This window comes from Emydura macquarii, unplaced genomic scaffold (assembly GCF_026122565.2).
Source record: "Emydura macquarii macquarii isolate MOO-44397 ecotype Brisbane River unplaced genomic scaffold, CSIRO-AGI_Emac_v2 contig_1424, whole genome shotgun sequence".
Taxonomy (NCBI): Eukaryota; Metazoa; Chordata; order Testudines; family Chelidae; genus Emydura; species Emydura macquarii.
The window spans coordinates 1,482,077-1,498,278 of record NW_027131561.1 but is presented as its reverse complement, the minus strand read 5'-3'; the positions used below and the strand labels follow the sequence as shown (position 1 = coordinate 1,498,278).

Genomic DNA, 16,202 nt, shown 5'->3' with positions numbered 1-16,202 from the left:
CAACCAGGTTTTGTCATGCAAAGGTCTAGCTTCAACATGCAACATGGATTGCAGCAATGAACTTTACATACCCTCCAACTTACCTTCATGCCAAAAGTAAATATTGTGATGATAATTTTAAAAATCAGAGCCAGGGCCAGCTGCCACATTGCAGTGTAGACTCCGATGCCAGCAGGTCTGTCAGGGATGTCATCTACAGGCCGGGTCATGTTTGGGTCATTGATATAGTCACAAAGTTGTGAGGATTCCAGAGCACCACAGTCGTTGAAAAGCTCAGAGATCAGTTCACTGGTGCTCCTCCGGGTGTATGGATTAGGATAGGCAATGATGGCGGTGATAGCAGTGACTACAATGACCTCTAGGACTGGATACTTCCCAAGTCTGGTTGTTTTGCGTCTCCTGCACCATGCAATGTTGCAACGGATAAAGAGCGTCCCCCACAGACCTCCAAAGACCCCAAGCATAATGAATGGGAAAAGTTCAGCCATATACCAGGGGGTGTGGTACTCCACATAAAAAAGAACCAATCTGCTGTTTCCAAATGGATTGATGGACCTCAGAGTGAAGGCAGCCACAAGAGCAGCAAAAAATGACCTCCAGAGGGTTTTCAGGGGAAAGTAATAACTAACCTAAAACAAACAGACAGTGAATGCTTAACTGAGTAGGACATAAAGTGTTCGCTTCAGTTACTCTTTTTTGTTGCACTTACTGAATTTTCTCTGTGGTCAGATGTCAGACTTTATATTCATGCACATGTCTGCAACCAGAAAATGGTCACACATGTAAGGAAAGGCATTTTCAAACTTGAAGAAGAAATTGCAAACAATGGAAAATGAATGTAAGATGAATCCTAAGCAAGCTGTTGTGTTTTAAATGGATAGACTGGAGTTATGATCTCTAGACATGCTGTAGCAAGTTTCTGTAATCCTTTGTTAGAATGCTCAAGGGATACACCTTTTTTTATGGAGTCAAATGCTTAACAGACACAGCATAAACAAGCTATCTCCAGGAGACCATTGCTCCTCTTTCACCAACATTATACTAAACTACAGGGTTCCTTTTTATTGGTAACAATTACAAATATATATGTTTTTGGCAAAGACTAAAATAAAAATATTGGGGAAATAAAAAGGATTCTTAAGGACGGAATCAAAGGAAAGTGATTTAACTGATGGCAAAGAATCCTGCAAACGTAGATCATGAAAATGAAACATAGCTGATTCCCTGGTAGCGCTTACCTCTTCCAAGCTAAAAAGTACACCACCAATCGGAGCACCAAAGGCAACAGAGACTCCTGCAGCAGCTGCAGCGGAAAGTACCTGCAACACAAAGATTTGCATACAAGATGTGAGTCCTTTGAGTTGTTGACTATATTGAAGGGGAAAGAAATGACCATCAGAGTTCAAGCTCACCTCTCTCCTCTTTCCTTCATTCCTGCTGTACTTTGAGAAGAGGCTGCTGAAGAAGTTTCCACAGCAACAAGCCACATGCACTAACGGACCTTCTTTGCCAAGGCTGAGGCCCGAAGACACCACCAGAACCAAGGTGACTGTTTTGATTAGAAGTGTCCACTTCCCCAGGTAGCCTCTAATAATGAAACCACTCAATATGGTTTTTATCTGGAAGGCAGGAAGAATAGGTTGAAGAACTAAATGAACTTCTGCCACACTGATTTTGCAACACTGACCTAACAGCGATAGTAGACCAGTCATTGTTTGAACGAAGCCAGTGATGTGCTGAGCAAAAGACAACTTTTCTACAGTGATCTCTGAGTCATGGTTAACATGAGTAGTCATCAACATGGCCACAATTTTACAAGCTAGTTCTTGTGGGTGGCCCCCTGTCTCTGTGCAGAGCCTCACTGAGGACCGCGGGACTCTGCTAGTCTTGCAGGATCAGAGCTTAAGTGAGATGAAATCAATTGTCACCAAAATACTAAATAATTATAGTGAGGGGCAGCTTCCATACAATGAAGAAATGGTGACATTTCTGAAGGTTCCATCACAAAAACATATTAAAGTGCTATGAAACTGATTTCTGCATAGGTCTTGGTTTTAACAAGATTCTCTTGATTTTTTAAAAAATATGGATCAAATCTTGCCATATTTAAACAAAGTCAACAGGCAGAAATCTGATTTGGAATATACCCCCTAAAATACACCCAAATTGAAGGTAACCCTAGCATATACACATCATCTGCCTCCATTCTTAGCAGTGATTTTTACTTTTCTACATCCCAGTCCAGTGGGACTAGGACATGGGGCTGCATTGGCGTCAGAAAAGGCACAGCTTCCTTTACTGGCTGCAGTGTAAAAGGAATTGACTGAGCATGTTCAAGCAATAGCAGTTTTAGTGGACTTAGTAGCCCTTTGAGGGCAGGAACTATAATTTACTAGATATTTGTACAATGCCTACCACAATCGGGTTCCTAACCTGGTTAGTTTATAGGCATTAAAGCAATAATACATGTAAAATGATAATAAAAAATAATTTAAAAACTCCTTCACAAGGTTATAGTACCAACTGAGAACATCATGATCTTAAAAGTATGCACCAACTAAGTTGTGTCAATTTAAGAACACACCATTCCAAGTTTCAGTTTACAGTGATTCATACTCCCCCCTTTCCTTTTTCCCTTTGTTTTTCTTCACCAAAGATATAAAGCAGTAAATCAATCTCTAAGCAAGTTTTCTAAAAGTACACTCAACTCGTACTGAGTAGCCTGTAGCGCTCCTTGATTTCAAGATCACTCACTTGAGAACCTAAATATGGATTTAGGGCCAAGTTTTCAAAACTGACTGGTGAGTGTGGCTGCTTTCATTTTTGGGCAGCCGGCGTGAATCACCTGCTTTTCAGAAAATCAGATCCTTTAAAGGAGTCCCAAAGGTGGGCTCCCAAAAATTGAGGAACTCAAAATCACAAGTTACTTTGGAAAGCTTAGCTTCCTCCTTCCCTTTTTTTGCCCCACCCCCTTTAAATCTTGGCTTAAACTTTTATCTTCTCTATCATAATTGAAGCAAGTAATTGCATCTGATGGACTTCTGTGTAAACATGTAACCCACTGGTGATTATGCACTATGGTCCCCCTGTGTTCCATCCACAGAGGATATGAATTGTTACAGCACAGTTAGGTAGTCTTAGATCTTTAGCTCAAGTTGTAGCAGCTCATGCTTTTAGCTCTGGGAGGGTCTAGTTTAATCCTTGGTTTGTTAGCCAAGACAGCAGCCATTGTATATGCATTTGAGTGGAGTCTAATATGAAGAATTTAGATGGGTAACATGAACACAGTTTAGGCAAAAGGCATAATATAAAGACATGTCAAGTGGAAAAAATATTCAAATGCCTTGCTTCTACTTGTTCATATGCCAAAGGCATATGACATATTGTGGCACAGGCCTGTGACATGAAATGATTTTTCAGTTTTTAAATATGCATCCATCTGGAAGAAACTCACCTCTGGAATCCCAGAACCACAGGCGTAAGGAGCAAACACCCTGACCAGGGAGACCGCCAGGAAAGCAAAAGATAGAGCCCACATAATGTACAGAAAGTAGTTTAGAATGTAAGCACTAGCACCCTGGAAAAGTAACAACAACAAACACAGTTAGACAAATGCAATGCAATAACCCTCATGTTTCTGCTAAGATTAGGAGTGTGGTAGAGCAGGTTCTGTTCATTTACTACAACAGTGGTGGTATGTTTGAAGCTGCTTTTGCTTCAGTAAATATGAACATTTGCACATTGTGCTCCAACAAAGATACATGGATGCAGCATCTTAGTTTATTTAAACCAATCTATATTGTGTCTTTTGTAAGGTTCTCAAGCACTGTACAAAATGCCAAACTAAACACTTGAACATTTGAAAGAAAAGCTAAGCACACATAGGCAGCCCAAATAACACCAAACAAATCTAGTACCAGGGCAAACCCAGTTATAGCCAGAAAACCCCCCCCCAAAAAAAGGGATTTGCCATGTACTTTAAAATCAGCCAACAAGAGACCGTGGTGGGCCTCTCCGGGGACACTGGCTGAGATTTTCAAAGCAGGGAATTTAGCAACACTTTTCCATTAATTGTAATAGAAGGACAGAGACCAGAGCCACCCTGGCTATATGTAATGATCAGGCAGGGACGTAGGATGAGAAGTGATCAATCCAGTTCTGAAGGTTTAGATTATGAAGGGGCTTTCCATACTAACTCTGATACCTTAAATTATATTTTTTGGTGTATTAGCAACCAGTGCACTTCGCAGAGGATGGGCATAACTGAATTCCTCATTCCTATAAAAAGGTTTAAGGTAAATGACTCATTCTGTTGTGGGTGCAGTCTCCAAAGCAATTTCAAAGGGTGCCCAATTAGGAATGCATTACAGTCGTTTACCCTGGATGTGACAAAAGCATAAGCAATCATGGTGAAGCCTATACTCAAGATAAACAGATGGACTATCCTGACAGGATGGAGATGGTAATGGTAATAGCCACTTTTAATTGAGGTTGTAACTGCTGAGTGAGAAGTCATTGGTGACCTCCAAATTCCATACCCATCTCTCAGTGATGCCATTCTCCCTGGAACAGGCATACAAAAACGACCAAAAAGTTTTCCTCAGGACACTTGTCCCAACCCAGGACCTTGGCCTTTTCTGGGTTGAATTTCAACCAGATGTGTCTCATCCAAATAAGAAAGCCATATAGACGGGCCAATACCCCAAAAAAGCCCATAATGGACCGATCCAATAGGAGGCATGGAGATGTGATTCATCAGTCTAATAATGACAATATGAGGCATGCCTTTCAAAGGTTCTCCTTCAGCCACCTGAGGGCACAGAACAGGGACAAGGGAAGCCTCTGTGGGAAGATTAGTAGTGTCCATGACCACCCTGTAAATTTTTTCCACTAGAGACAAGGACAGCTACTCAAAAGCCATTTTGTCTCGTCCCTTTGCCGCTCAGGATTGCAGCCTGTCACCACATTTGATGGTCAAGAGTATCGGAGACTTCATAATTAACAAAGATAGTTCTTTATTGCCTATTGCCAAGAGAAGATTGCCAGGAGATTGACTATTTAAGTGCCATGAGGCTGTGGGCACTTGTGGGGCACAGCCTCCTTGCGCTTTCAATATTCACCACAAAACAGCAGCACACCCAGCAAGCAACTCCTCATTCTGTTGCCATCTGCAAGCAACCCAGATGTCAGGCTGACACCCTCAGATAAAGAGATGAACAACATTAAAAAGGAGTAAACAATGTTACAGGTTTCAAAGGTTAAAAATGATCCTGACTCAGTTAATAATTAAAATAGTGTTATCGTTACCATATGTGTCTATATTATGTCAGAGAACCAATGGCTGTTTGTATATGTTGACACAGGTGATGCTATCACTTTAGTTTATGCTTTAAAAGAGGGGTCACGGAAACTCCTTGAATCCAGCCCCAAATAATAAATAGTTAAGGAAAGACCTGTTGTGTCTAACATTGGGCTAAAGCAGCTATTTTGCTTCTTAATTTAATTGAGTTGTACCATAATTGTTTCTTTTGACAGACTCCTTTTTCAAATCTCAGAGGTAAACAGAAAGGGTTTTAGGTATTTGCAGGTCTTTCAGAAGGAAGTAGTAGTGACCCAGCTATGTAGTGAGTCAGCAGCACATTTAGCTGCCATCACCAAGACCCTGATTCAGGAAGGTAATTACTCCCATGCTTAAATTTAAGCCCATGAGTGACTGTTGGAGACAACGCTCTAGGCCAAAACAAATGCATCATGTGTATTAGCTGAGGCAAGTTTAATATCCACAAGAAGGATGGTGCCTATCCTATTTTTTACAGCCACATCTGCTGCCTGTTTGAAGGAGTGGCACAGGCAGTGGAATAGGAGAAGGAAACAGCACAGGACTGAAGAGATGGCCAACACAGGTAACCTGTAAAATGAGGAGTAGGGAAGAAAACACAGTATGGTGCATGCCTGATTGATTTTCATGTTTTCTCTAATTTAAATCACAAATCTGCGTTTGGGGTTTTTTTTGGGGGGAGCAGGTTTCCATAGAAAGCCTATAATTAAAACAATACTGACAGATCCCATAGGGTGTGTTAGAATTCTTAGTGGCAATATATTTAAGGGGCTTGAAGCAGCCATAATGTCCAAAACCACAGGGAAGAAATGGTTTTGCAAACAATATCTATCTACATCTAGGGCTCCAAAATGTCAAATTCAGTTAGCTCCAACAAGCAGAGTCACCACTGTGCATAAAATAGAAGAGTCCAAACAGATTACATCTGGGAAAACCCTCCAAGAACTTTCTATGTAAAATGTTATGTGAACTGCTCCTTCTGTACACTCAAGGCAACCAGTTCTATTCACTGTGTTTGTGTCTGTTGCCTGGATGTCTTCTGAAAGGTGTAGGAACTTATGAATGGGAACAAAAATCTCTCTGTCCTGAACGTAATTAAATCCATCTTGATTGTTCTTAGAAGTTCTACAAGGCTCTGGGAAGCCCGCAGAGTTTGTTCAAATGGTTTGCTCTTAGAGGTAGGACTGACTTTTATTGTGTGTGTACATCCCTGATCCCTGATTGGGGCCTCTGTGTGCAACCGTAATATAACAACAATACTAATACAGTTAGATCTACTGACTATAGCAGACAGTGGAGGGGAGGCGGGGAGAGACTACAGTTGTTAGAAGTTCTGTTGGTCTGGGGCCGTCGCCAGAATCAGGTCAAACTGAAAGTTATTTTCACTGTAATATCCTTGAGGATCAGAAACCTAGCTTGAACGTAGTGAAAATATTAAATAAGTGTGAACTAAAATACCCATCCAGTTTGTAAGGCTTACTGAAATGCATAAAATACAATAGACCTGATTGCTGAGTTTCTGGTGCATATGAGGAGAGCCAATATCCTTGAGGATGTTCTCTATTTACAGATATCTGTGACCTGCTGTGGATGTCCTGAAGACAGGGCCCATATAAATTATATGTTCCTCCCGCTCCTTCCTTCCCACCTCTTCTTCATCCACGGGACTTCTAATTACTACAAATTCACTCCAGTTCAGCAACTGGGACAATGTTTCTTTAATGTTACTAAGAAACAACTACCCGCCTATAAATACTGACTAAGACAGTTCAAATGCCATGCAAAGTAAAGCTTAGCATTATGTGTCGCCCACTCGTACAGGAGAGATTCCTGATTCTATTTAATGGCGTGGCACGCACACACAAGTTCCAGTGAAGTCAGTGAGACATCACCTCTGGAAAATTGGGCCTTGCGTGTTCACAGACCAGCATTAATTTAATGAAAAATTAGAACAGTTGTGGGGTTACTGTTAAGAATGACCAAGCAGTTGCTTGTACAGTGATGACAGGGCTTTTAGGGACTGTATGGAGTTCCAGGTTAAACCCTCAAACTGATGATTTATCCCTTGAGCCCACAAGAATACGTCCAAAACACTTTTTTTTTTTTTTTTAATGGATGAGACGGCAGCCAGTGTTGGGTATTTATTTTTTTTTTAAATTGCTGGTGGAGGATACTCCCATAACTCAGTTCTCCACACAAAAAGAGAGAGACTGGAGAAAGTTTTGCCAGCTGAAACTAATCAGGTCAAATTCGTGAATAGTTTCAGATTGGCCACAACCGCATTTTTTTTTTTTTAGCAAATAAACTACTTGTCTGAAAATTTTCACCCAGATCTAGTTATGAGATTATTATTTTGTTCTAGTGAGGTATCAAATAAGAGATTTCCCCATTCTCATAGACTTCCTCTCTGCAGCACGCACACACACACCTGAGACATGGGGCTTATAATAGGTTAAGCAGAAAATTTTTTTGTAGGAACCCCTTATAACAATATTGGCAGCACGTTACTGTCTATATCAGGGGGAAGGGCACTGTCTCAAGAGAAAAATCACAGAGTAAGGGGGGGGGAAAAAAGAATATTCCAGGAGATGGTTAGTATTTCCCAGTCCCCAGCCCATCCAGATCTTGCATACCTCAGACTGGTTTACTAGAAGCTCGGACCATTTCTGCCACTGGGGACATTTGTCCCTGTCATCAAATGTGGTTTCATTAGATGTCCAGCAACACTGCTCGTGGCTGTACCAGAATGCGGATAAGCAGACACCCTCTTTCAGATCTGTCATCCAATCTACAGCTAAATCTATAACTCCAGCTAAAGTGCCTGGAAAAAAGATCAGGAAGTAAAAAATAAAGTCAAGCAGAACATATACTAATCTAATCATATTGAAACAAAACACATGATCTGGTGGACAATGTCAGCATTAAAGAGGTGCCAAATAATTAGACTGAACAGTCACCAGTTAGGAGGGAGGAACCAGTTAGTAGGGAGGAACTGAGCTTTTCCAAAAATGTCCTCTCATCACCTGTGTTTTACTGTGCAATGTTTCTTTTAACACCATAATTCTCATCCTGGCTTTCCACCTCATAAAATGGGACATCACATTCCAAATACAGACACAGGCCCCGATCCTGCAACCTGACCCACGCTGATGCCAGCATGCCATTTGACATATTGGAGTACCACTGAAGTTAATGGATGCATTCACACATGCAGGGAGATCAACATGTTCGTATCAGACTGCAGGATCAGGGAAATGGCTCCACATGGTAGATGAGGCGAGGGATGTGTGCGTGCATACGCACATATATTTCTGTTGGTCTCAGTATACAGATTTTTAAAATGAGTAATTTAAGTAATAAAAATAATGTTCAGGTCCAATCCTGATTTATTGAATCCTATGAGAGTTCAGTCATTAAAATCAATAGGACTAGGATTTAGTCTTTGATGTAGATACGTAACAATAATTCATGCCTCAGAATAAACATGTCTTTAAAATACTTCCTTTATGAGCTTCATCCTTCATTGCCGGAGCCAGCTTTTTCAAATAATTATACAGAGCAACAGTGACATCCAGTGGCCAGACAATGCTGAGTAGCTGCCCTATGCTGTGGATTCCCAGAGAGGATCTAGATTTTCCTGTATAATTACTAATCAAACATCATAATCTACTTTAGCATCAGTGCATTTTGCGTAACGTGTGTCTTCCACCACAGAATTGGTGTAATTACTTTTGGACTTATCTTACACTGGTGTTTCTAGATGCTGTTACTGAAAAACTATTCAAATTCTATTCAAAAGTTAAAATAAAATAACCTCTTTAAAGACAACTGAAAGGTTTGAAATAACTTCATAGGTAGATCCTATTTATTGTCATATCACCAAGAGAAATAGCGCTGGTCATCATTGTCAGGCTATATGCCAGCAATGAAGAATTTCATGTGATATGGGAAGAATCTCTCTCCTAACTAAAGGAGAACACAGATATACCAAAGAGACGTACATGAGATAACTAGAGAAGCTAAGGTGAAAGCTGGTGCAGCAATCCAAGTGTTTGCTTTTGTAAAGAGTTAGTTTGAGTCTTTTGTTTTTTGTGGCTTGTCATTTCTGGTTGCTCAAGTTTCTATGGAAACAGTGAGCCCTGTCCAGAGTTGGTATAAATCACCAATGTGCCTTGCTAAGTGAGTTTTGCAGTAAGCTCTATAAACTTCTGAAAAACCTCCTACTGATCAGAATCTCTAACTGGTTCAGGGAAACACAACATCCGTGACTGGCACAAGGAATCCTCTGCCCTGTCCAAAATGTGCAGAGTTTTGTCCTTACCTCATCCACTGGTGGATCTTCATAATTATCTACATTCTCCAAGGTTTGCTTAAGTACATCTACACTGCATACTGCTTTTGGTGATGTGTCAAGTACATACACTACACACATCCGAGCATGGGCATAAATAGCAGTATAGAAACTGAGAGACACCTCTGCCTTCCCTCTGGCCAGAGCCTTTCACTGAGCCATGTAGCTACACATACCCTACACGCTGCTGCCTGTTCAGTGTAGATGTATCCTTAGAGAAGACTTACACCGTGCCCTGTTGGATAAATCAATACTAATGTCACTTTACAGGTGGAGTAAATGAGGACTGTAAGATTGTTTTCACCTTGCCCAAGGTCACAAAGAAAGTTTGTGGCGGAGCTGGGGACAGATGCCCAAGGCCTCTGATATGACAAGACAACATTTCATCCAATATACTACAGAACCTCTCTGAGAAAACTGCACAGTTATGCCAGCTGTAAAATTAGGCTGCTTGGGTCAGGTGCTTTGAGATCAGCTAACAGGCGAAAGCGCTACACAGGTGCAAATCAAGGCTTTTTTCAGATAAGAAAACTGAGACATGGAAGGGCTAAATGACCTGCCTGGGCAGTACTGTGGGCTAATAGATTAGGTAGAGCCCTATAAGCCAGAAAACCTTGGGCCTGATTTTCAGGAGTGCTGAAAACTCATCTCTCTAAGGAAAGTCAATGGGTAATGCAGCTGCTCAGCACCTCAGAAAGTCAGGCTAGTTTCAATGACTTTCAGTCAGATTTAGGAGCCTAAGTGCCTAAATCACTTTTGAAAGTGGGACTTAGCCCTCTGGATCCCTTAGACCTTCCAATGCTGAGTGAAACAACACCTACATACCTTAAAATCAGGGCCTGAATGACTTTCCCAAGGTCACACAGGAAGTCTGTGGCAGAGCCCCTCAGGCTAGTTCCCTAACCATTAGCCTTTTCTTTCTACTGCATCAAATCCCCTTGGCGATGAAGAAGTGTGCGCAAGACAATCCTGAGAGGTATGCTGATGTGTATGGATGGGATAGTTTGTGAAGAGGATACGGGAAGGCACATACCTCTAGAAGGGCAGAATTAAGTTTGTTGTCTGTGGTGGTGTACAGTACTCAGAGAAGTGGTAAGGTGTATGCCTGTGAGAAGCTAATATCTGTTAACTAAGCCCAACGTAACCGCAACCTGTTCCCTAGTGTAGGTTCGAGATACCATGTTTTATTTTGATTAAGCCGCTTGAGGTAAAAGGTGTTAACCTACATCCACATTAAGAAAAAGGGTAGGGTTAGTTAACATGTGTTATCTAGCTCCAACCTAATGTCAACATACCCACACAACATACCTAAAGGACTACAATTCCATTTGGCATCAACTTTTGAGGTTTCAAAATATTTTGGTTCCACACTGGAACAAAAGAGCAAGACAGCAAATGTTTTCACTGTGTAGCTGGGTGCTTAGGTTACTGGTTTGGAGGAAACAGGTTCCAAGTCCCTGATTCAGAGCAGAGCTTTTCATCCCAAATCAGACAGAGTGCTGACCAGAACCTGCATTTCCCATATCCCAGGCCAGTACCCTAACCATCAGCCTTCAGATTTAGGGAAAGGGGTGCGGTGTCTCATATATCTTCCCAACAAAAATTTTGTAGAAATCCATATGTTGCCACAAAACAGTGTATTTTGCCGAAATTTCACTTCAACGAAAACGTTCCCTCTAGCTTTAGCCATAATATCCCAAAACAGCTTTCACAGTTCTAAACAATTTTACATAATATGTACTAGCTTTACATTTGTTAAACCAGGAGATTCACACAAGTTTTGGTGAGAACGCTGTGTGTAAAACTTGACATCGTGCTGTTTACCACACAGTCATACTGAAACAGCATCAAAACTATTCCAGGCTGCTGTTTTAGCTTGGTAACATGAGTGCAGATTTCCAAAGTGGAAGAGGTGCTAAACTGAACTGGAGACAGGAGAAACTCAGGAAATTAATGAATTTCCCATCTGTGTTTGTTGTTAAATATTTAATGTCTATCTGGCTTGTGAGCAGATCTGGAAGTCAGTCTGAAATTGGTTGTGTGTTGGGTCATTTTTTTTTCAGGCATGTATAGAAAGATAACTCAGCCTACAATGAATTTAGTGCACTAGAGAACTACATTTTCATTGTACTCAACCAATACACTCCTCCTGCATAAAAATATTTACTCATGAAATAAAATTCACCAAGATCGAGAGAGGAACATGTGATCAGGGGCTGATATAGTCAAAGCAGTTCATCAAGGATAAGGCACGTCCACCCTGAGGCATATTTTCAAAAGCAAAACAGAAATCACATTACTCGTTAATAGCAATTTTTCTAGATCACCACTCAGTGTGAGGCTTTCCAAGTGAAGCATTAAAACTGTGTGGGTGCATAACTGTCTCTTTATTTCATCCATCTAAAAAATTTCGAGACAAAGTAAGTAAAACATAAGCAGATGGCTCTGCAGGAAGATTGTGAGAGAGAGTTCGAGGCACAGCACTTCTGCTATTGTGCACATACCTGCCAGTAGTCCTATGAGAAGCATCACAACCCATCCTGACCAGGCATCCAACAAACTCTTGATGAATTCCCATATGGATTCCTTACTTTTGCTTGTAATCTGAAAAAATATATACATTGATTCATAAGAGTCGGTTTTGTTATATCACATCTACCAGACTAGACTCTTATTTGAACACAGATGAAGTGAACAATAAAAAGACTGATGGTTTTTATAATGATTGTGATCAATTTCTTTAAAGTGAATTTTAACAATTACTTATTTCACCTCTGAACCACCAGATTCAATAGGGTTTGGGTTTTTTTTTTTTTTTTTTTCATATTGAAAGGTGAAATCACGCACAATGAATGGCAAATTATGAACATCTTTTTGTAGGTCCTACTCAAGAAGCAGGACGTGCAAAATGAGATGAGATACAACAGTTTTGAAAACAACATTTTCCTGCTTTAGGAATGGATATAACTTGATCTTTTGTTGATGCGTACGTGTGTTTGAGTCTACATCTCTTACATAGAGTTTTAGGCCAGAAAACACCATCAGATCATTAGGCTGACCTCCTGTATATCACAGAACATCAACACCAACCCAATGCTAAACTCAACAACTGAAATTAAACCAAAGGATTACAGACCACAAGAGATTAGACCATTATGTGCCACCACAAGAGAGCAGGAGGGAACTAGGTGCACCAATGCCTAAGGCCACCACAATGGCAGAGAAATGATTAAGTGAGACAGTCCCAGGTAATCCTGGCAATTAAATTGCATCCAGATGCTGCAGAGGAATGCAAAAAAAAAAAACCCAAAACAACCGATGGTCACTGCCAATCTAACCTGGGTGAAAATTCCTTTCTAACATCACATATGGCAATCAATTAGACCTGGAGCATGTGAGCAAGAACTAGCTAGCTAAGTACGGGAGAAAGAGAATGCTCAGTGCCATTTCAGAGCCTTGGCCCACCCCATTCACTGTCCTATCTCCAACCAAGGCCACCTCCAGACGTTTCAGAGGATGGAGATTAAAAAAAACCACTCCCAGAATACTCTCTTCCGGACCCTGAAACCCTGGTGCATGCGCTTTAGGAACACAGACCATACACCAGAAGGGAGCCTCAGAGCTATTGAGCCCTACCCTCTACCATCACAAACCACGCGGAATTCAATTGCACTCATAAATTTGTCCATCTCTCTCTCAGGACTAGTTCAGTTTTTTGCCCCCACAACTCCTACTGGGAGGCTGTTCCAGAGCCTTACCCCACTGATGGTTAGAAACCTTCTAATTTCCAGCCTGAATTTGTTCATGGCTGGTTTAATATACATTTGTTCTTGTGCCAACACTGTCCTTAGCTTAAGTAGCTCATCACTTTTCCTGGTATTTATCCCCCTAATATATTTATAGAGAGCAATCATATCCCCCTCCTGCCCTTCTTTCTGCTTGATTAAACAAGCTTTTCCAATCTCTTTTCATGTGAAAGGCCCTCCATTCCTCTGATCATCCTTGTAGCTCTTCTCCACCTGTTCCAGTTTAAATTAATCTTTCTTGAACATGGGTAACAAGAATTGTATACAGTATTGCAAGTGATGTCTTACCAGTGCCTTGTATAATGGCATTAATACTTCTCTCTCTCTCTCTCTCTCTCTGTTGGAACTTTCATCCTTACACCCTAAGATCACATTTGCCTTTTTACAGCTTCATCACATTGGTGGTTCACAGTCATCCTAAGATTGACTCACACACCCAAGTCTCTTCCTCTGTTGCTTCCAACTCAGAAACACCCAGCTTCAAGCAGAAAATGTTATTATTAGATCATAAGTGCACTTTGTACTATTGAATTTCATCCCCTTTCTATCACTCCACTCTTCAAGTTCCTCCACATCTTCTTGTGTAATATTCAGATCCTCCTCTGTCTTGACAACACCTTCCAACTTCGTATCATCAGCAAATTTCATTTGCACACTCCTATTTTTTGTGCCAAGGTCATTAATAAAAATATAGAATAAGACTGGTCCAACACTGTTCCTTGAGGAACTCCACTAATAACTTCCCTTCGGTCCGATAATTCATCTTTCAGCACAACCCGTTGCCTTCTCTCCTTTAGCCAATTCCTTTTCCACCTTTCAATGCTTGAATCAATCCCTAATTCAACTAATTGCATCCCATGTGGCACTGTGTCAAATGCTTTATGAAGACCGAGTATATTAGATTTACTGCATTTCCCGTATCTAAGAAAATCAGCTATTTACTCAAATCAGGTTAGTCTGGCATGATCTACCTTTGGAAAACTGCATCGCCTTTACCATTTACCTTTATGACTTTAATTATTCTTTCCTTTACAATTTGTTCTGAAGCCTTGCTTGCTACTGAGATCTGACTAACAGGTCTGTAGTTGCCTGGATCACTTTTTTCCCCTTTCTTAAATATAGGGAAGATGTTAGCTGGTCTCCAGTCATATGGTATCACTCCAAATAGATACATTTATTACAAATCCTTGCTCTTGAACTAGCAATCTCATGTGCTGGTTCTTTAAATATTTTGGGGTGGAAATGTCTGATTTGAGCACAGTAAGCTCTTTCAATTTTTCTTCCACTTCAGATGTGGTCATTTCCATTTCTAGGCACTCATTTTCATTAGCCATACTGCCTTCATGCCCATGTTCCATATTAGCATCATTATTGAAACCGAGACAAAATAGTCATTCAGTTTTGGGGCCATATCTATATTATCTTTCATCTCGTTCCCATCCACACTGCATAGTGGACAAACTTCAACTTTCCTCATTCTCTTTTTAGTTATATAACTAAAAAAAATCTCATTATTTATTTTACTTTCCTTGGCAAGAGCTAATTCAGCTTGACTTTTAGCAATTCTCATGTTATTCTGGTATTTTCTAACCTACACATAGTTTTCTTTATTGATCTACTACACCTTTTTTGATTCCTTTTAGACTCTCTGCTTACTCCTAATAACCTTTTTGAGGTGATTATTTATCCAGGTGGATCTAGAGCCTCTCTCTACAAGTTTCTTCCCCTTACTTGGATTGCAAATTTCCAACCATCTTTGTATTGTTGATTTGAAAAAATTCTAACCTTCCTCCATATTTAAGCCCTAGAGCTTTTCAGTCCAGCTGACTTTTTTTTAAACTAATTCCCTTAATTTCCCAAAGTCTGACCCGAAATAAAGAAATCATAGTTGATGACTTGGTTTTCACTTTTCCTTCCATTTACCTTCCTATGTCTGTCAGTGTCACGTGACTTCTCTCTTAGCCAATCAATGGTGTGGAAGTCCTCATAAGTCCCAACATCAGGGAAAGGCTCATCCAGGAAATCCATCAGATTGCCAGAACCATTCATGTCTCCTGCATTAACCATATTAGTACCTGTAGGAAGAAAAACCAAAAATTTAGTAAATTAATGCAACATTTCCAAGTGTTTCAGAACAAAATTATTCAGAAAACCCTCCACCTGCCACTACACACACAATGCAAGAATGGTGGGAGCATGAGACAGCATTTCTTGGAGGCACGTCTTGTTTAAAGGAGCTTAGTATGTATGAAAAGTAATTGTTCTAAAGCCTACTTCAACAGCTAAGCCGACCACCCTTTCCAGAAAACAATCCATTAACCCTGAGCAAAATGTTTGCATGGAATTCCCAGTCCACTAAATCAGGAAGGCTTCAGAATTCAGTTGCAATGGTGCACATCAGACCATGTCTGAAGAAGTAAGCATAGCCTTACAAACTACCTGCTTGCAGGACACCTTAGAGTCAAAGGGGCCACATTGGAAAATAAGTGCTAGTACATACCTAGGATCCTAGCTCTACCCATTCATGAAGGCAAAACAAAATTACATCCATTATACACCATGCAAATCTTTATAACACAATAATCACTCTAGGACTGAGTGATTGAGGAAGACCTAGGGGAATTACAGAGGGACCACCGGACCCCAGGATATAGGTGACAGGCCCCATCCAGCCCCCAGAAGACATTTAATGGTAATACAGGTCTTG

The 16,202-nt window shown here is 40.6% G+C and overlaps 1 protein-coding gene across 2 annotated transcripts in view; it reads right to left on the bottom strand.

Annotated features, from left to right (window-relative positions):
• Window positions 1–15,562, bottom strand: part of CLCN4 (chloride voltage-gated channel 4) — a 29,474-nt gene extending 13,912 nt beyond the window's left edge. The window contains exons 1-7 of one of the 2 annotated variants that reach the window (XM_067553026.1): window positions 15,419–15,562; window positions 12,194–12,293; window positions 7,972–8,159; window positions 3,455–3,577; window positions 1,413–1,619; window positions 1,239–1,319; window positions 84–629 (exon numbers count right to left, since the gene is read on the bottom strand). In XM_067553026.1, the coding sequence (XP_067409127.1) occupies window positions 84–629; window positions 1,239–1,319; window positions 1,413–1,619; window positions 3,455–3,577; window positions 7,972–8,159; window positions 12,194–12,293; window positions 15,419–15,562 (1,389 nt within the window). The remainder of the gene's footprint in view (window positions 1–83; window positions 630–1,238; window positions 1,320–1,412; window positions 1,620–3,454; window positions 3,578–7,971; window positions 8,160–12,193; window positions 12,294–15,418) is intronic. The other variant, XM_067553027.1, reaches the window with a different exon arrangement.
• Window positions 15,563–16,202: the final 640 nt, after the last annotated feature.